The 20,179-nt window shown below is 41.5% G+C and overlaps 1 protein-coding gene and 1 long non-coding RNA gene across 8 annotated transcripts in view; both read left to right on the forward strand.

Annotated features, from left to right (window-relative positions):
* Positions 1–5,903, forward strand: part of LOC110597420 (phosphatidate cytidylyltransferase, mitochondrial) — a 103,547-nt gene extending 97,644 nt beyond the window's left edge. For 6 of the 7 annotated variants that reach the window (XR_013431313.1, XM_078033462.1, XM_078033463.1 and 3 more), the window contains one exon: positions 4,714–4,854. Coding sequence is in view for 6 of the 7 variants with exons in the window: in XM_078033462.1 (XP_077889588.1) it covers positions 4,714–4,790 (77 nt within the window). In the remaining variant the exon portion in view is untranslated. Of the gene's footprint in view, positions 1–4,713 lie in introns of all 7 variants that reach the window. The other variant, XM_078033466.1, reaches the window with a different exon arrangement.
* A 10,573-nt stretch (positions 5,904–16,476) lies between these two features.
* Positions 16,477–20,179, forward strand: part of LOC120891597 (uncharacterized) — a 28,779-nt gene continuing 25,076 nt past the window's right edge. The window contains exons 1-2 of the long non-coding RNA XR_013431434.1: positions 16,477–16,586; positions 18,316–18,403. This is a non-coding gene — a long non-coding RNA (uncharacterized LOC120891597). The remainder of the gene's footprint in view (positions 16,587–18,315; positions 18,404–20,179) is intronic.

Raw genomic sequence — 20,179 nt, forward strand, 5'->3', positions numbered from 1 at the left:
GAAGAGATTCTAGAATGCCTCAGTTGATCCTCTCCAGCCCTTTCCTGAAACACAATAGAATGTCACCATTTCCTCTCTGATTTCTTAAAACTAAAGTGTTTCTCCCAATTGTTTTTTACTTCAAATTTAAACAAAAACGTGAAAATTTTTTCTTGCAATGCTTTTTTTTTTTTTCAGTACTATATGTTGAACCTTGACATTCTCTCCACTGAGCTACACCCCTCACCCTTTTGATCTTATTTTGAGACAGGGTCTTGCTAAGTTGCCAAGACTGGCCTGGAACTTGTAACACCTCTGCCTCACACTCCCAGGCACTGGGGTTATAGGTGCACACCACTCACTATGCCGTGCTGAAAGTTCTTAGAAAAAGTTGTACTTTTGCCTCAGGAGAAATTTTCTTTGTAGGTATGTCTGGCTGTGGTTGGAAATTAATGGGAAGAGTGTACGGGGCTTCCTGATTTGCTCCCTAAAAAATCTAAATATAGAATTATAGGAATATAGAGACCAGTCATCCTAGTCATATCTCTGGCTCATAGTGTTTTCTGGAAATTTTGTCTGTCAGGGACCCTTCCACTTAAGGTCACACAGAGGCCTTCCATGTTCATTAACTTTGCTGCAGGTCACTGAAGTAGGCTGGACCTCAGCATAAGAGATGCCTCAGGAACCCTATGTTGATGGAAATTTCTGTGTTCTTCCCAGGCAAAACTTCCTTCTGCAGCACTAATCCATATCGTAATGACTAGCCTGAGCATCTCACTGCAGAGGATGGATGCTTCTAAGGGGATATTGCACCATTTTGAGCAAGGAGCAGAAGACAGAGCCAAGTTTCTCTCTCACCAGGCTCTCTTCTCTCAGAGACCATCTAAAAGTGTTCTGGGGAGTCATAGAATTCCTAAATCACTACCCTTTTCTCTAGAAAGAAAGCAGAAACAAAGAACAAGCTTAATGCATGCTCAGTAGGATCCTGTGGATTGTAAGCTCTGTGAGGTCAGAGACCACCTGCCATCCATGCCAACACCCCCAACAGCTTGCCCAGTGTGCACAGCAGCATGAGTGCCCAAAGACTCTCCCACTCCCCCCATAGGCGCTGCTTCCCAAGGCTCCGCACTAGCCTGACTCTCAATGCCATGGTTCTGTTTTGCCCATTCTGGAGCTTTATGAGAATATGTGCTCTTTTGCATCTTCATTTCTCATTAGTCCTCAGAACATCAGGCGCACCACGTGGTTGGGAGCGGCAGGAGTCCATTCATTCCCATTGCAGTCTTCCCAGTACATCCACCCTACTGTTGATGGACACTTGGGTTTGCAGTCTGGGACTATGCCAGATAGTGCAGCTGTGCATGTTTTTGTACTGATCTTCTAGTGAGCATGCGCATATACTCCAGGAGAATTTCTAGGTCTCAGAGCATGTGAAGGTTCAGTGTTAATAAATAACAAATAGTTGTCCAGCTTTACAGTCCCACTAGCAGAGTTCCTGTTGCAGCACCCGCTGGCTAGAACTTGATAGTGTATGTTCTTTCCAGTAAGTAGGTATTGGTACCATCTTGGGGTTTAATTTACATTTTTCTGATGACGAAGGAAGTTGAGCATTGTTTGTTTCTAATATGTATATATATTTTACTTGTAGGAGGACACAATACCTTTATTTATTTATTTTTATGTGGTGCTGAGGTCAAACCCAGTGCCGCACATGAGATAGGCAGGTGCTGTCCCATTGAGCTATAACCCCAGCCCTTGGCATTTTTTGTATGCTTATTTGGATATTCTCTTTTGAGAAATATCTAGTCTAGTCTTTGGCCCATTTTTCAATTGAGTTGTATGCCTTTTTCTTCCTGGATTTTCTACATAGTCTTGATAAAAGTCCTTTATTTATTTGTTTACTGGTGCTGGAGATTGAACCCAGGGCCTCACATGCCAAATACTTGTTGTACCACCGAGCTACAGCCTACATGTCCTATATATGTTATATAGGTAATCTGGGGATTATCACTTCACCCTATTAATGATATCTTTTGGTGAAAAGAAATTCTTAATTTTGCTTAGTCTGGTTTATCAACTTCGTTCTTTATGGTTAGCAGTTTTTTTTGTGTTTTGTTAGGAAATTTCAGTCTATTTCAAATACAGGGAGTTTAAGTCCAACACTTTTGTTGAAATGAAAACTTAAGGCAGAAAGGGCCCTTTTTCTAATCTGCTGGGTTTTGACCCTTTGCAAATGTTGGATCCCTTTGCAAGTCTGTCTAAAACTCTGAACCCTCTCATAGAAGCACATGTAACACATACATGGCACACTTCCCTGCAGTTTCAGAGAGTTCTAACTGAGGTCCAAGCTTCCTACGGGGCCCTTTTTAGAGCCCCTAACATTTTACGGAAGAGGTAATTGACCAACAAGCGAGCGTCACGCGCCATGCAGCTTGGCCCAGTCGGGCCTAGAACCCAGGTCTCTGGACTCCTGTTCCAGTACTGTTTATAACCCATTTCCCTGCTACAGTCCTTCTGAGAATCTCTGTTTGGCAGAGCCCAGAAGAGAATGTGTTTAGTCGAGGAGGTTTCTGTCCACCAGTAGCAGAAGATGGCTGCATGGTGACGTTCCTCTGCTTTGTGTATTTACCTTAAATGTTTGAGCTCCAAGGAGTCTGTGACTAAGCTTTCTGAAGGTGAGCTGGGAATTATCATGGTCTGTGCATCTGCCTCGAGCCGTGACTCAGCGCCCTGGGGTTGCTGCATTGAACTTCGCAGTGTGCAGCTAACTCCTTGCATTCTGCTCCAGTTCCTGGTTAGTTCTGGCTGTAATTTTAAAAAGCGCCTTATGTAATAAGTTACCGGCCTCTGTTCTCAAGTGGGTGAGGTCTACCAGAATGGTTGCTCCAGGGAGAAAATTAAAAAGGGTGGAAGCAGAGAAAGGAGCTGTGAGCTTCTTGTCGGCCTATGTCAGTTCACAAGTAGTCACCCGGTAGATGGGCCAGGCCACAGGAGCCAGAGTTGTTAATGATTTTACCTGTACCTGTGGCTTTCTCCCTGTCACTGCCCACAGTAACTCCTTCAAAGGTTCTCAGTGAGCCAGGTACAGCACCATGTGCCTGTAATCCCAGTGACTTGTGAGGCTAAGCTAGAGGATCGCAAGTTTGAGGCCAGCCTCAAGAACTTAGCAAGACCCTGACTCAAAAAAAAAAAAAAAGAAAAAAAATGGTTTTTTAATTGTTTAAAGAGCTGGAGATGTAATTCAAAAACATGTCAGATTCTAAGCAGACTAGGCAGTATACAGGAGGCAGAGCCAGGTATTTTAAAGAGATCACTCAAACCCCAATACCAGGCATGTCTGGAATGAATCCTGTTACCTTGTCAGCATGCTCACAAGCACAGTGCTGGGGATGTGCATTCCAGACTCACAGCACGGTCATTGTGTACATCTAAAAGTGAAAAAGACTATTGGGTTCTTTGGGCCACACACACCCCGAATGATATCACTCTCCACATGAAGGAAGTCAAGTCCATGGTAACATCCTGGAGTAGGAGCCTATCAGATCTGACAGACAAATAGCATTCCCACTTATTTTATCCCATTTTATGTCTTTGCCCTGAGCGCCCCCCAGAGCAGCTCTTCTGTCTCATCATGTAGTTATGATTAAGTCATCAAGGAGTGCTAGAGGGTCAGCTAGGGGTGCTAGAGGGTCATCTAGGGGTGCTAGAGGGTCACCTATCTGAATAAGATGCATTTGTTCTGACATTTCAAAAGCATTTATTGAGCACCTACTATGTGCTTCAGAGTGTTGTACTATACAATGGGGATACAGAAATTTATCGGACAAGGTCCCCATCCTCAAGGAGCTCACAGTCTAGCCAGAGGGACGGGTGAGTCCTTTGATAGGCACTATACAATGGGGTAAGTGCCACTCGGGAGGTGAGCAAGCACAGGTGCATGAGACCATCTTGGCATTTCTTGGAGTAGGAATCCTCAAGCAAGTATCAAGTCTACTAGGCAGAAAGTGGTGGGAACAGCAGGTAGGCAGCATACACAGGGATACAAAAGCAGCAAGCTGAGGTGCTTGGAATATAAGCCTGAGAGAGGGAAGGGGCAAGGATGCCCAATCACAGACTTTTTTTTTTTTTTTCCTATATATAACTAGGGATTGAACTCAGGGGCACTTTACCACTGAGCCTTTTTATTTTATTTTTATTTTTCAGTGCTAGGAACTGAACCTAGGACATCATTCATCCTAGGCCAACGCCATACCACTGAGCTACATTCCCAGCCCTTATTTTTTACTTTGAGACAGGGTTTCACTAAATTGCTGAGGCTGGCCTTGAACTTGGGACGCTCCTGCCTCCGCTTCACAAGTTCTGGGATTACAGGCATGCACTACTCTGCTGGCTGCATACAGGCTCTTATCTGTGCCTTTCTCCTTTTTAAGAGATCTACCAAATCCAAAGGCTGACAACACACTCATAACTCAAAACTTCACTTATCCCAAGAACTCAGGTTTTATTGGCATCCATATCACTGTTTCAACAGATAGATACCTAGACCAGAATCACTTCCCCCTTACCAGTCACGATAACCTTTGGTAACCTTTCACTCCCTGAGCTTCGGAGCATCCCCGTCTGCCCATCACTGCCCCACTTCTAGAAAAATCTTCCATAGAACATCCCTGAACCTCTCTGCACATCCACCCCAACAGCCTCCATTTTCTCACCCTCTCTTCTTTTCTCTTTCAGGCTTGAAGAATTCAGTGATTTACAGTTCACTAAAACTGCACAAAATGTGGAAAGGATGGCTGAGGAAAACATCCTGATTTTGCTTGCTTTTTATAAGTGTTATGTATAGATGAATAAAGTGTTTGATCCTTTTTAACAGAACAGTGTTTGTTACCTTGACCCACTGCGTGAATTTTGAAGAGACTGCTATTTGTCTTCTATTTGATTTTTTTGAAATGTATTCATCAGATATTTACCCAGGTGGGACTCCAAATATGTAAGAGGGCTGAGCAGCCAAAGAAGAGAACCATGAGTCCTGCATTTTGTAGACATTGGAGATCGGAGACACAACAGGTGATGTGTGCACAGATGGACATGCAGCCCAGGAGAATTGCAGGCTGGGTAGGCGGAGCTTGGCCTGTCTGCTTCTGTCCATAGTCTCTCTCTTGTTTCCTCTGGCTTTGCCAGCAAGAGAATCGTGTGAGGATTTTTCTGGATTAGGCTTTTTATCTTTTTGTTTTCCACGGTGTGTGACAGAGTGACTTTCAGATGAGGAGCCTGAGACAGACACTACAGAGCCTACAGACATGTTTAGGCAACAGGACCCCCATGACAGTTACCTGGACTAACAGGATGGACTCATTCATTCTCCCCAGTCTCTTTCCATCTCTCTGCTGTTCGCCCTTCACAGTGTTGGTGTCTTACTGAAGCTGGCTTCCCTCATAGTTGTGAGAATGCTGGCAACCATTTCCAGGGCTGTCGTTTCCCTGTCCCATTTTGAGGAGACAGAAGATTCTTTTCAGGACTTATCTTAGAAAAGCAAGAAGGAAAACTTCCCAGCAGCCCCCAGCAAGCCTCTGTTTGTGTTCATGGGCCCTAATTGAGTGACATATTCATTCCTGAGCAATTAAGTGACAGAAGGATGGACCATGCTGACGAGCTCAGGCCTGAGCTCCTTACCCCTCTCCAAGAGGCCGCTTCCCCACAGGCTCTGGGACTGTGGAGAAGGACTGGACACCTGAATAGAAACTGAGGAGGAAGGGCATCAAGAAGCAAGCCCATATCCATCTCATTACATGGATCTGTCCAGTCAAAGCTCAAGATTCTTTTTTCCTTCACAGCCATGTGACTTTGGATGAATTATTTAATCTCTCAACAGTTTCACCATCTGGGAAACAGGGATAACATTACAATATTTCATGAATTGAGAACTAAGATTTATTCATTCTTTGTCATTTGCTGCCATCATCTTTTGTACCATGGTTTTTGTTATTTTCTTCCTTAAAAAGCTAAGATGATTTCCCACTGCCTATAGGACAAATAAGAATCTTACCTGCCTTGCTGGGTGCAGTGGCACATGTCTGTAATCCCAGGAGCTTGGGAGGCTAAAGCAGGAGGATCGCAGGTTGAAAGCCAACCTCAACAATTTAGTGAGGCCATGAGCAACTTAGCAAGACCCTGTCTCAAAATACAAAAAGGCTGAGGGATGTTGCTCAGTGGTTAAACACCCTGGGTACCCTCCCCAAAAGGAAGAATCTTATCAGCCTCATCCATACCTTCTATAATTGGGCTTTATTTTACTTAAACCTTTGCCCCTGTGTCTGATACAGCTTTTTATATCCCCAAGGTAGATAACTTTGCAAAGTAGAGAGTGTCAGAATAGCAGATCCATTCTACAGATGTGGAATCTGAGACATCTGGAGAGAAGGCGACTGCCTGGGGTCATAACATGTGAGTGACGTAGCTGGGACTTGAACCCAGCTCCCAAGCGTTGTCCCGTGCCTTTTCCCACACACCCTGCAACTCTCATGAGAAATGAACACTCAAGTCTTTGTGTTCCTCTGTCCCCTACATGCATTCTCGTATTCCTCTTCCTTGATCCAGTTGAAAGGTACACACTTTCTAAGTTGGGAGTTATCCAACTGGTACATAAGGATGAGAGGTGAGCGTTCCTGTGGGGAAGATGGAGCCCTTTGGCAAGAAGTAGTGCTTTTTGTTACTGAAGATCCAAGAAAGAAATGTGTTCCCTCTCCAGCTGTGTCCTTGGGCAAGTTGTTTAAAACTTAAGAGCCTCAGTCTCCACATCTGTAATGTAGGCATACTCACACCCCTCTGTCAGGGTTGGTGTTAGAATTAAGTGTGATAATTCATAATCTATCTAGTGTGGTTCTTGGTACATAGTTAATATTTCTACAAGTATCGTAGCCATTCAATTCAAATGGTGAATTTGGATAGCTAGAGGTAATCCCACATTAGTTAAAGTCCTGTTAGGAAGAAAGAAACTACCCTAAGTATATCAAGTAGAAGGAATTTAATATAGGGAAATAGTTGTTAAAATATTGAAGGAGCTAATAAGAGAGAAGGAGGGTGCTAAAGGAAGAAGAGGGGCTGTGTGCAGAGAGCAGGGAGCTGCTTACACCCCTGTGCTAGAATCTACAGGCCAACATCTAATGCTGTGTTGCTGCCTATGGTGGTTTAAAAAAATACATCCTCAAATTCTTTGGCCCTCCTTCCATCAGTATGTGAAATTTAATTTTCCTTCTTTGAATATGAGCTGGCCTTAGTGACTTGCTTGTAACAGAATACAGTAGACAAAGATATTATGTGCCTTCTTCTGAAGCTAGATCTCAAGAAAGAGAACAAAAGATAATAAACTTCAGCCTGGCTCTTGGGATGCCTCTTAACACCCTTAACAGCTTCTAAGGTGTCCATGTTGTAAGAAATCCTGGGACACTCAGCCAGCCAGCTACAGCCAACATCAACTGCCAAGTGAGTGAGTGAGCAAGGCTTTGCCACAACTCCAGCCCCAGCCCCTTTTCTGCAACAGCTGGAGATATCCCAAGCAGGAACCACTTAGCCAAGCCAAATCAACTCCCCAAAATCTAAGAAAACAATAATTCTTGAAGTCAGTGAGTTTGGGGGAGGCTTGTGGGCAGCCTTAGATAACTGGCATAGTGCCCCCACCACTGCTGGAGATGCCACTTGTCAATCACCAGTGCTTGCTGCTGCTGTTGAGTCGACCCTGGGAACTTCTCTCATCCTCCCACCTGATCTGCCACTGTCTCCAATGGGAAGAACTGAATAGAAGCTGGGGACTGTGGTTTGCAGGCTCCTACTCCCAGCAGAACAGAGATGAATATTAGAAAAATAGGTGTTGAGTGCAGAGACTCCAGATAACTGACATGGTCCACTCTTGTGGGGACAGCATCCACATGTGCCCTTCAGTCATACGAAGACCTCTGCCCAACTGCAGCAATCAGCCCCTTCCACCCATCATGAAGCAGCTCACCTTCACCCAATAGAAGAGGCTCTCACTCTGGCAGGAGAGAGAAGAGTAAAGTCCCTGAAGTTACTTCATCAATCTCTGCAATAGTAACTCCTTTTTAATTACAATCCCAGCTGGATATTGTATAACCTAGAAACTGGCTAGCCACCCACACTCTATATAGAAAAATAGGTGAACAAAGAGGGTTAAAAATACATATGTGCCTGTGTGAGAGAGAGGGATAGAGTGTATACATCTACCTTATCAAGCAAGGAAGGAAATACATATTCATAGCTCATTTTAACATTGATCATGATATCCTATTGATGATTATAACATATTTCTTCCATTACCCATCCTGTGTTCCTATTGTCCTTAGCCTGCACTTCTGTTGGGCATTTCCTTACCTTTTAGAATGACCCGAGCCCTCATTACTAAAGAGCTGTCTTTATGGAGTTGCTCCAGGCTTTTGTTGTTTTTTTCCATTGAACATGGCTCCATACCATAGTGAGAATTTGATTAGTTCTTACAGCATTTCTCATATGAACTCATTTATCCCCACAGTAACCTTATAAGGCATGGACTATTATTCTAACTTGACAGCTGAGTAACTGAGTCTTAAAGAGGTTAAGAAGTTTGCCCAAAGTCAGCTAGTAGCTAAGTGGTAGAGCCAAGATTCAAATCTGTGTCTTTGAATAGTCTAAATTCAGTCTCAGTACTTCTAACTGCTGTGCAGGGCTGGGGGTATAGTTCAGTGGTAGAGCACTTGCCTATCATGTGCAAGACCTGAGATTCGATCTCCAGTACTGCAAAAAACAAAGAAACCCAAAAAATGCTGAGCATGCAGTCAGTGCCTAGTAAAAACCAGCTGTTATTATTGGTGTTACTCTCATTCAATAGGCATTGTAAATCTTTTACTCTCTGCCTTATAAAACAATCAGTTGGCTAAACAATGTCCATCAAAGAAAAGGGTATCTTTCTGATTTTTAACAATTCCTTAAAACATAGTTTCAGAACTTAAAACTGTGTCATGAAACATCTGATTCCCAAAAGAAAGTGAATTGAGGGTCCTGGTTTGCAGTTACAACATTTTCCTCTATCAGCCAGGTGGGAAAAGCTTTGGATTTGATAACCAAAACTACATAATTGCATCCCAAGTTGGCTCTGCCACACATCAGCCCAATGACATTGGGTCTGATCTTGCTGGTGGTTGAGCTTCAAGATGATCAGTCTTTGAGAGATTGGAGGAAAAAGTGGCTCAGCAAAGCAATAAATGCAAGCAAGCTCCACACTTCCTGTGCTCACAATGTGATGTTGGAACCCAAATGAGAATTCAAATAGCCATGCACTCAGCTTCCTTTATTCTCAGTCACATGAGCAGAACTTCTTAGAAATAAGAAGTCCAATGGTTCCCTATGAGTTGCTGAGGGTCTCCACAGCCAGGAGCCTGGATTGAAGTTCTGAATCATGACTTCTTACTCTTTGAGGTACTAGGTGCCCGGGAATCTTCAGGTCCCATGTCCCAACTGAGCCCTGCCCTCTAGTGCTCCAGAGCTGGTGATCACCTTAATTGCCAAAACACCCACTGTGAGCTACAGGAAGCATAGGACTGAATCTTACCAGACTTGGAAGATGCACATTGATGTAGTTACTGCATGCCACCAAATCACAGCCAGCTATTCTGACCCACAAAAGTATCTATCTCCCAAATTCTAACTTGTGGTGAAGAGTGAGTAAAGTTTTATAGGTATAAGCTAGTATCCTTGTACCTACCTTTAATGTAGTGAAGGATTGTATAAAATAGGGAAAATAGTCTAATATTTATGGGAGGCTTTTACATAGCAGGTATGATATATAAACAGCTTCATTTAATCCTTACCCTAATCCTACAACAAAGGCTCAGTCCCATTTTTCCCCCCAACCAATGAAACACGATTACAAAGGCTAGGTGTTAACTGAAATACGTTTTTTTTAAAAAAAGAATTTAACCTCTATTTATACTTATTTGGTACCTCACACATGCTAGACAAGCGATCTACCACTGAGCCACCACCCCAGCCCAATAACTGGAATTTGAATTCAGTTTTATGTAACTCCTAATTCTCCTCTCAACTTTCCTATCACACCATGCCTTTTGGGCCTTGCCTACAAGATATGGACGTTTCTCTCCAAATTTATCCAGATGATCTCTCCTTTATTCTTCATTACTGGCCATGGAGCTAGAGACACCTGGTCTTGTTTCTTTCTCTTTCTTCTCTTCCTTCTGAGATCAAGTGAGGCCATAGAAAATTCCATCCTAGAATGAGCAGCTCTGGAGAGAGGTGGTATATTACATGTCAGAATTGATAGGAAAGTTAAAAATCATTAAAACTCCCTCACTTTCAAGGTGCCATAAGTCAGTCACAGATTGTGACTTCCAAGGTCACGTCTATTTGTTGACAGACTGGACTGAAACCTGAGTCTCTTACTTTCTACTTAATCCCCTCTTTGCTTCAGCATTGTGTTCTACTCACGCAACATATGGGTGAATTATAACAGGGTCTCAGGCCTTAGATATGGAGGAACAAAATCTCTGGGCTCCTTATTTTTAAAAAATTACACGATACCTGACCTAAATATAACTGCCACCTCTGACTTGGGTTTCATTGCCCTCCACCCATCTTGTATAGCTAATCTAATAATTGAGCTTCAGAAGAAAGTCTTTCCTTAGAATTCCAGGGTACAGTGGATTATATAGAAACAGATCACAGGACATGGCAGGTGAAAAACAGGAAAAGTCTTAAGGCAGATCTCAGGAGAGTTTGATTGAATAGGTTTCAATTCAATGTGTACCAAGAATAAAATGTTGCTAAGTGATATTAGGTCAGAGAGCAAAGGAATATGCCCAGAGGAACATTCAGTAAGCTTACAAGGTTTGAACAAAATTTACCAGTGCATCAAAATGCAAAATGAGAAGTAACAAAGTTCCCTCATTTAATGTTTTTTTCTCAAATATTTAATAACTATTTAGTAAATGATTATTGCATGTTAGGAACTGAAGTCCTAGAGAGTCATCCCAGCTCTAATGGTCTTACAATGCAGAAGAGTAAGTAAGAAAATAACTTGTAGATTCCTTTTTTTATAAGTGCATAATTATAGGTGTAATTATTGGCTGCTATGGAGATACGTCAAGATAATGGCAAACATTGGTTGAGCCAGTTCAGTGTGTCAGGCACTGTGCTCAGCACCTTCAATATATTCACTCCTTTATTCACGCTTTCCTAGACTGTCTTTTAGTCACTTCGTGTTCTCCCAGTTGGAAGGGAAAGAGAAAGTGATGCTCAGTCTGTTGCTTTAAGAACAAGAAGGAGTTACCCATAGAAGGAAGGGTAGTCCAGGCATAGGGACATGGCTATTCAAAAGCCCTGGATGAAGAAGAGATGAGTGTGTCTAGGGAACCCAGTTAGCTCCAGAAGAATGAAGTGCCAGGCAGATGCTGCACAGGAGCAGGGCTGGAGCAACGACCAAGGCCAGATTAGGAAAGATCCTGGACTGGTAGTCTGTTATTCCTTATCCCCAGAGCATTGGAGAGCTAGTGAGGAATTTTGAGCTGGAGAGTAACGAAACAGGATTTGCATTTTATTAAAAGCAGTATGGCTGCAGCTTGGAGACTGAATTTGAAGGGGCAGGACTGTGGCGTAGGGCAGAAGTGCTGAGAATGGACCAGAAGAGGGTATATTCCAGGAATGCATAGAAAGTAGACTCAGTACAACCTGGTGGTCGAGACTGGGAAGCAGTTGGTTCCAAGACTCTGGCCAAGAAAACTAGAACAGCATGTGCCTGTGTGCCAAGCAGGGGATCGAGGAGAAGTGGCAGATTTGGAGGTGGCATGAGGACAGTGGTGTGCCTGGGCATGTCTGTGGAAGATGTTTAGCAGGTAGTTACCTATTCAGGTCTGCAGCAGAGATGATGATGGTTACAGACACCATGGATGAGATGCCCCCAGGACATCTGCAGAGTACCAAGAAAAGAGAACCAAAGACACCACTGATGGACAGCAACATGAAAGAAAGCGCCAAAAGCATCAGAGGAATAACTGGAGGTCAGAGGCTAACCAGGAAGACAGAACATCAGGCCCTATAGGGACAGATGGTGAGGATGTGTTCAGTCCTGTTACTGTTCCTCTCCTACTTTCAGGACCTGGCTGATAGGAGAGTCTCTGTCTGGAATGTTGCCAGTCAGCTACTTTCCTGCAGGGTATGGAGGTGCACACCTATAATCTCAGCTCCTTGGGAGGCTATGGCAGGAGGATCACAAGTTTGAGGCCAGCCTTAGCAACTTAACAAGATCCTGCCTCAAAATAAAAAAGACTAGAGATGTAGCTCAGTGTTAGAGCCCTCCTTCTTATTGAACTAGTTCCCTACTACAATAATAACAATCACCACCTACTTTCCTCCCTGCAGCATCACCCTCCTTATGGGAGGAATAATTTCTCTCCCTGATGGACGTCATGTTTGACCTTATGACTTGTTTTAGCTAATGGATTGAGAATGGGAGCAAAATGGGTCACTTCTGAGCAGAAAAGTAAGGGCCAGCCTAGAGCTGACTGTGTCTCGTCTTCCCTCTGCCACAGGACTGGCAACATTCCAGACAGAGACTCTCCCATCAGCCAGGTCCTGGAGCAACATGCAGCAGGGTCAAAGCTGACCCATGATGCACACTTAGCATGAGTGAGAAATAAATATTTGTTGCTGTAGCCTCTGAGGTGTTGGAACCGATCATTACTACAGTACAACCTAGTCTAGACAAGATGGGGAAAGTCAGAGGCAGCTGGGAGATCCAGTCAATAAAAGTTTCATGTAGTCAATTGATTTTTGACAAAGGACTCTTACCTCTCACCATGTACAAAATTATTCAATTGGATCAAAGACTGAAATGTGACCACTAAAACTACAGAAGCCTAAAAAGAAAATGTACGGTTAAATCTTTGTGACCTTGGATCAGTCACTGTCTTCTCAGACACCAAACCATAAGCAATAAATAGATCAACTGGACATCATTAAAATGTAAAACTTTTGTGTTTCAAAGCTATCATCAAGAAAGTGAAAAGGATACCCCCAAAATGGGAGAAAATACTTGCAAATCCTTTATCTGGTAAGGTGCTTATGCATAAAATAAAGAGATATTATAATTCAATAACAAAATAATAATCTGCCATTTTAAAATGGGCAAAGGATTTGAATACACATTTCTCCCCAGAGAATACGTAAGTGGCCAATGTAATTCTGCAACCTGTACACTCAGAAAAATGAGAAATTATATCCCATCTGATTCAAATGTATGATTGTCAGGATCGGTGTACTGTTATGTGTAACTAATTAAAACAAAAAAAAATACGTGAAAAGATGTTCAGTATCACCAATCATTAAGGAAATGCAAATGGACCCACAATGAGAAGGCTAAAGTAAAAAGGATGTTTTAACAAGTGTGGGGAAGAAGTGGAGGAATCAGAATGCTCCTACACTGTTGGTGGGAATGTAAAGAGGCCCAGCTGTATGAAAAACATTCTGGCACTTCCTCACATGACTGAACAGTATCTGTACGACCTGGCAATTCCACTCCCAAGTACCTACCCAGGAGAAATGAAAACATATGTCCACACAAAATCTTATACATGAAAGTCCACAATACCATTAGCCATAATAGCTGGAAAGTGGAAGCATACCCATGTTCATCAACTGATGAGTAAGTAATTAAAATGTGACATGTATCGTTCAATGGTGTTTTGTCAGCTTCTTCACCACTGTGACCAAAAGGCCTGACCAGAACAATTTTAGTGGAGGAAACGTTTGTTTGGTGTCCATAGTTTCAGAGGTCTCAGTCCACAGACAACTGACTCCATAGCTATCAGTGGATTAATCCACTGATTTGGTTACAACCCTCATCCTCTAATCATTTCTAGAATTGTCTCACATAAGGGCTATTGGGGACATCACATATCTAAACCATAACAGATGGAATAGTCACAATAAAAGATGAGGTACTGATATGTGTTACAACGTGGCTCAGTCTTGGAAACAGTATGCCAAGTGAAAGAAGCCACACTCAAAACACCCCAATTGTATGATCCTATGTATAAGAAACGCCCAGAAAAGTCAAGTGTATAGAGACAGAAAGTAGGTTGGTGACTGTCTAGAGCTAGAAGAGGTTGATAATGGGGGCTTGGGGGTTACAGCTAAGGGACTGGGGGTTTCTTTTGGATTAATGAAAATGTTATAAAATTGATTGTGAAGGTTGCACAACTCTGAATATTCTGCAAACCACTGAATTGTGCACCTTAAATGGTTGGATTGTATAGGCCATTCAAAATTTTAACAAAGTTTTCGGGGAGAAAAAGATATTTGATATGGTCTCTAAAGAATGGTAAGAGTTTAATAAATGAAGGCAGAACAAGTAGGAGGGGCATAAATCTTGGTAAAGTAAGGAGTTGACAGGGAACAGGAAAGAGTAGTGTTTTTTTTTTTATATTAGATATTAGGGTTTTGTGTTAGGGCTTTAAGCCAGGGCTACCTCTCATCACTAAACAAAGCTAAATTTTGGAACACAGGCATAAAGGATATCAAACTGCCTTTGTTTCCTGTCGAGTCTGTTCCAGAAAATACCTGCATATTTTTGCTCATTGCCTCCAGCCCTCTAACAGAAGATAGAAGTCTTCAGCTGCCCCAGAGTTGGCACTGCCCTTGAAGATCTAAGGTTATGGAAACCTTAGAGTTGACTATGTACAGACCTCACCCTTGGGTGGCAAAGCAAGACACAAATGGCAGACCCAATAGTGACATCAGATCTTACCTCATTTGCATAACAAAGAACAAATTTTTCCCCATTCTTTTATAGAAACTGGAGAAGCCAATATGATTTCTAAAACTGAAGGGACTTTAAAGAGGAATTTGCAGCGACTGCATATTTTCCTCCCATGCTACAGCTCTGTAGCCAATTGCTTGGCAAGAGACCCAGGGATCTGGGCATCTTTGTGCAAATCTGACTAACACAATTCTCAGTCTGTTGGTAACAGCTGCTTCTTTAGAGGATAGTGTAACACAGGGATGTGTGCCATGGCACTTGTCTTTGTGAGTTCTCTGGGAAATGACTCTTGAGAAGCATTCTACCTGCAGGAGTTTTATTGAGCAATGCTCTTAAGAATAACACCTGCAAGTGCCAGGAGCAGAGGCACACACCTGTAATCCCAGTGACTCAGGAGGCTGAGGCAGGAAGATCTCAAGTTTGAGGCTAGGCTGGGCAACTCAGGGAGACCCCATCTCAAAATTAAAAATAAGTGCTGGGGGTGTGGCTCAGTAATAGAGCAACAAATATTTATTTATTTGTTTATTATTTATTTATTGGGTTCCATCCCCAGTACAATCAATCAATCAATCAATCAATACATCTGGAAGAAAGCAAAGGAAGTAGCAACAGGCAGAGACACTAGGGCCATGAAATAGCTACACTGCAATAGAGGCCTCAGTGCATCCTACATCCCATAGGGAAAACCTGGAAGTGGGGGGATGGTTTAGATAAGTGACCCCCAGAGGTCTGTGTGTTAAAGGCTTTGTTGCCAGCCTGTGGCACCATTGGGAGATGGTGAAACCTTTAGGAAGTGTGGCCTAATAGAAGGAAGTTAGGTCACTGGAGGAGTGCCCTTGGAGGAATATTGGGATCCCAGACTCGCCTACTTTTTTTTTCTTCACTTCCTGGTAAACAATGGAGCTCCACCACATCCTCTTCACCATGATTTGTTGCTTTGCCACAGGCCCCAAAGCACCAAGGATCATGCAACTGAAACCTCCAAAACTTAAGAGCCAAAATAAAACTTTCCACGTTATAAATGGAACACCTCAGGTATTATGTCACAGTAACGTAAAACTAACATAGGTGGCCCTTCAGAATTTGGTCCCAACTTGAGGTGAGACTGTAGCCTTTTGAATCACAGCAAGAACCAGTTATCAGATCTAAAGGCTGATTCTGAGTAGGTGACTTCTTTCAACTGGTGGCCAATTCCCACAGAATAGTCAATAAGTCTTGGCAGCTAGAGGAATGTCTGCCCTGTTTCCAAAGGGGAAATCTGTATGGTACCAAAGTCAAAAGGGCTACCTTTTATTTATTTATTTTTTATCTATAAAACCTTAGAGGCTCTCTAATGCAGGAGAAGCAATCAAATATTAAATATTTGTATGTTAACATTTTTTTTACAAAGCCCTCAAAGACTTCATAAACTAACATGGTGGCCACTAGACACACGTGGCTGTGGAGTACTTAAAATGTGACTGGTCCAAATTGAGAAGTGACCTTCAGTGTCAAATCACACCAGATTAAGAACGCTTGGTATGAAGAAAGGAATGAGGAATATTTCGTTAGTAATTTTTAAGATACTGATTGTGTATTGGAATGATAATATTTTAGATATATTGACTACAGTATAGTAATACTAATCTCAATACAAATCTCACCTATTCCTTTTTACTTTTTTCTTTCAATATGCTCCTAGGAGATTTGAAAGTACATGTGTGGTTCCCACTGTCCGCTGCTGCCATGGACCTCTTCAGAAGGAAGTGGGAAGGAAGCAGGGGTATTTTTCCGCTTCATTTGATAACAAGTAAGAATTAATATTCATTTCCTCTGGCAAATCACGCATGGCCCACAGTAAGCTTTCACCAATTTGTTGGGGAAAATGATGAATTAAGAAACCCCTGCTTTGGCTTCTTTCTCTCTTGTGGAGGATGCTATACTAGTTTATTTATCAGCTTCATCACAGCTGGGAAAGAAGAAAGGTTGTGGGTGTGTCAAAGGTCTGTGAGAGGAAGAGTGGCTTATTGGAAGTAGTGATATCATTCAAAGAAAGCAATCTGATGAGGATTATCCAATAACAATGACCTCTACTTTGCAGAGTTCAACAGCTATGAAATGTCTTTCTAGCTGGGCTGTGTAAGGCAACAAAAGAAGCTGAGGCAGGAGGGTCGAAAGTTTAAAGCCAGCCTGGGAGACATAGTGAGATCCTGTTTCAAAATAAAATTAAAAAGGACTAGGCTGAGGTTGTGGCTCAGTGGTAGAGTGCTTGCCTAGCATGCATGAGGCCCTGGGTTTGATCCTCAGCACCACATAAAAATAAATAAAGGTATTGTGTCCAAATACAACTAAAAAATAAATATTTAAAAAAAGGACTAAGGATATAGATCAGAGGTAGAATGCTGCTGGGTTTGAGCCCCAGAACAACAAAAAGAAAGTGACTTTCTTGCATGCCTTTTCATGGGTATTTTCTAACTTAATCCTCATAATGGTACTCTGAGGTGTATATTTTTAATGTCCTTATTTTCACAGGTGAGATAACTTTTGTCTCTCCAAGCTCTATTTTATATAACCTGGCTGATACTATGGGATTTGAGGTTCTGACTACAGTTGCTTGGCCAATTATATATTTTTAATATTTGAAAATATTATAGTTTCAAATATAATGCTATATTATTTTAATACATAAATAGTATATTTTTATTAATATATAAATAGTATATTTTTTAAAATATTTGACAAAAAGAATTGAAGGAGGCTGGGAGTATCATTTGGTGGTAAAATGCATGCTTAGCATATCCTAGGCCTTAGAGTCAAACCCCAGCTTCACAAAAAAGCAAAAAACTGGGGGTCAAAGGTGGAAGAAGAGTGGATGGATATGATCCATTGCAGCTGTGTACATGTGTGAAAATATCATACTGAATTCTAATACATACAATTAAATGTGTTAATAAAATAAATAAATTTTTATTTTGTAAATAAATATATAAATATTATGTAAATAAATTTATATAACATTTATAAAATAAATTGAATAATATTTACTTATCAAATAATATTATTAAATAACATTTATTTATAAAATTTTATATAAATACATATAGATTTATTTCTTTTATACATAAATATTTATTTTGGTCCCAGGAATTGAACCTAGAGGGTGTTTTTCCACTGGGCCACATCCTCAGCCCTTTTTATTTTTTATTTTGAGACAGGATCTTGCTACGTTGCTTAGGATCTCGTTAAGTTGCCCGGGTTAGCCTTGAATTTGTGATCCTCCTATCTTAGCCTCCTGAATCATTGGAATTACAGGCATGCGCCACCACGCCCAGCTTAAAATAGATATTTTCCAAAACTGATTAAAACCAAATGAATGGGGTTTGAATCTAAGTCATTGGCTTCTTTTCCTTCTCTTCTTCTTTGCTGGAGATCAAACTCAAGGTCTTATGTATGCTAAGTGCTATATGCCCAAACCACTCAATTTTAATTCAAAGATTTGGACTCAACTTATATGGTTTTTCTTTGTTCGTTTGAAACAGGCCTCTCTAAGTTGTCCAAACCAGCCTCAGACTCTTGCCCTCAGGTGATCCTCCTGCCTCAGCCTCTTAAGAAAGGCTGGGCCTATAGGTAAGCACCATTGAACTTTTGAATAAAATACATTTACGTTGTGATTTAAATATTTATAAATCTTTAAATATTTACAGATATTTATGTAGACATGATTTGGTCCCTAGCATAGCAAATTTGATTTACATTTTTTTTTGTAATACATTGTAATTCTTGACATAACCTTATAATGTATCTTTCTGAACTCAAAGATAATTTTAAGATTTCTTTTTTGGGAGGAACAGATGCTGAAAATTATGTATTTTTCAAATGTTGGAGCTATTTCAGAACATGAAAATAACTGTGAATTCTCTGGGAGGTGACCCCATTCCGGCTCAGCAGTCCAGGGCAGGGTTTGGGGGTAAACATTTTATTAGGAGTACAGTCATGGCCAGCAAATGTAGAGTATCAGTGGTTTTATTTAACTAAACAACAAACATGTTTTCCAAATATTATTTGTTTTAAAGAGAAAGAAAGAGGGCTGGGGATGTGGCTCAAGCGGTAGCCCGCTCGTCTGGTGTGCGTGCGGCCCGGGTTCGATCCTCAGCACCACATACAAACAACGATGTTGTGTCCGCCGATAACTAAAAAAAAATTTAAAAAAAAAATAAAGAGAAAGAAAGAGAGAATTTTTAAAATATTTATTTATTTAGTTAGTTAGTTTTCGGTGGATACAACATCTTTATTTTATTTTTATGTGGTGCTGAGGATCGAACCCAGCGCCCTGCACATGCTAGGCAAGCATGCTATCGCTTGAGCCACATCCCCAGCCCCTCCAGATATTTTTATTGAAGGGAAAAAATGACTTTTTTCCCAATAAAGGAATGGGAATTGTTTTAATGCTAATTCATTTACAAATATAAAATACACTTTAAAAAAATATAGTCCTGGCCTGGGCTATAGCTCAGTAGTAGAGCGCTTGCCTAGCACATGTGAAGCACTGGGTTCAATCCTCAGCAATGCATAAAAAAAAAAAATAAATAAAGTAAAGGCATGCTGTCCATCTACAACTATATGCATACAGTCCCTCACTCAATACACTCAATATCTGCAAGGGATCACTTCTAGAACCCCCCAACAATCCCACAATCCACAGATGTTCAAGTCCCTTATATACACATCTTCCTATAGACTTTGAATCATCTCTAGATTACTTGAATACCTACTACCACGGAAATACTATGTAAATAGTTGTTATTCTAAATTGTTCGGGGGGATAATGAAAAGGGGAAAAGTCTGTGTAAGTTCAGTATAGATGTAGATATTTATGTCTAAGTACTCAGGTCACAATCTGCTTGGTCGAATCTACAGATGGGGAACCTTCAGGTGAAGAGGGAGAACTGTCGATATGTGCTAAATAGGTTGTTGACATCAGATTGGTGTGTAGATCTTAAAATATTCAGTTATTGCCCAACTCAGTGGCACATGCCTATAATCCCAGTGACTCAGGAGGCTGAGGCGGCAGGATTACAAGTCTGATGCCAATCTGGGCAATTTGGCAGACCTTCAGCACCTTAGCTAAGATTCTGTCTCAAAATTAAAAAAAAAAAAAAGAAAGAAAGGAAGGAAAAAAAGAAAAGAAAGGGCTGGGGATGTGGCTCCATGGTAAAGTGTCCCTGGGTTCAATGCCCAGTAAACCCCTCCCATAATCATTTTACAGATAACGATTATATGATTGATTGTAGCCACATTCTTCTGTTTCTCTCTCTCTCTCTCTCTCTCTCTCTCTCTCTCTCTCTCTCTCACACACACACACACACACACACACACACACCACACACACTGTGTGTGTGTGTG

This window comes from Ictidomys tridecemlineatus, chromosome 16, assembly GCF_052094955.1.
Source record: "Ictidomys tridecemlineatus isolate mIctTri1 chromosome 16, mIctTri1.hap1, whole genome shotgun sequence".
NCBI lineage: Eukaryota > Metazoa > Chordata > Mammalia > Rodentia > Sciuridae > Ictidomys > Ictidomys tridecemlineatus.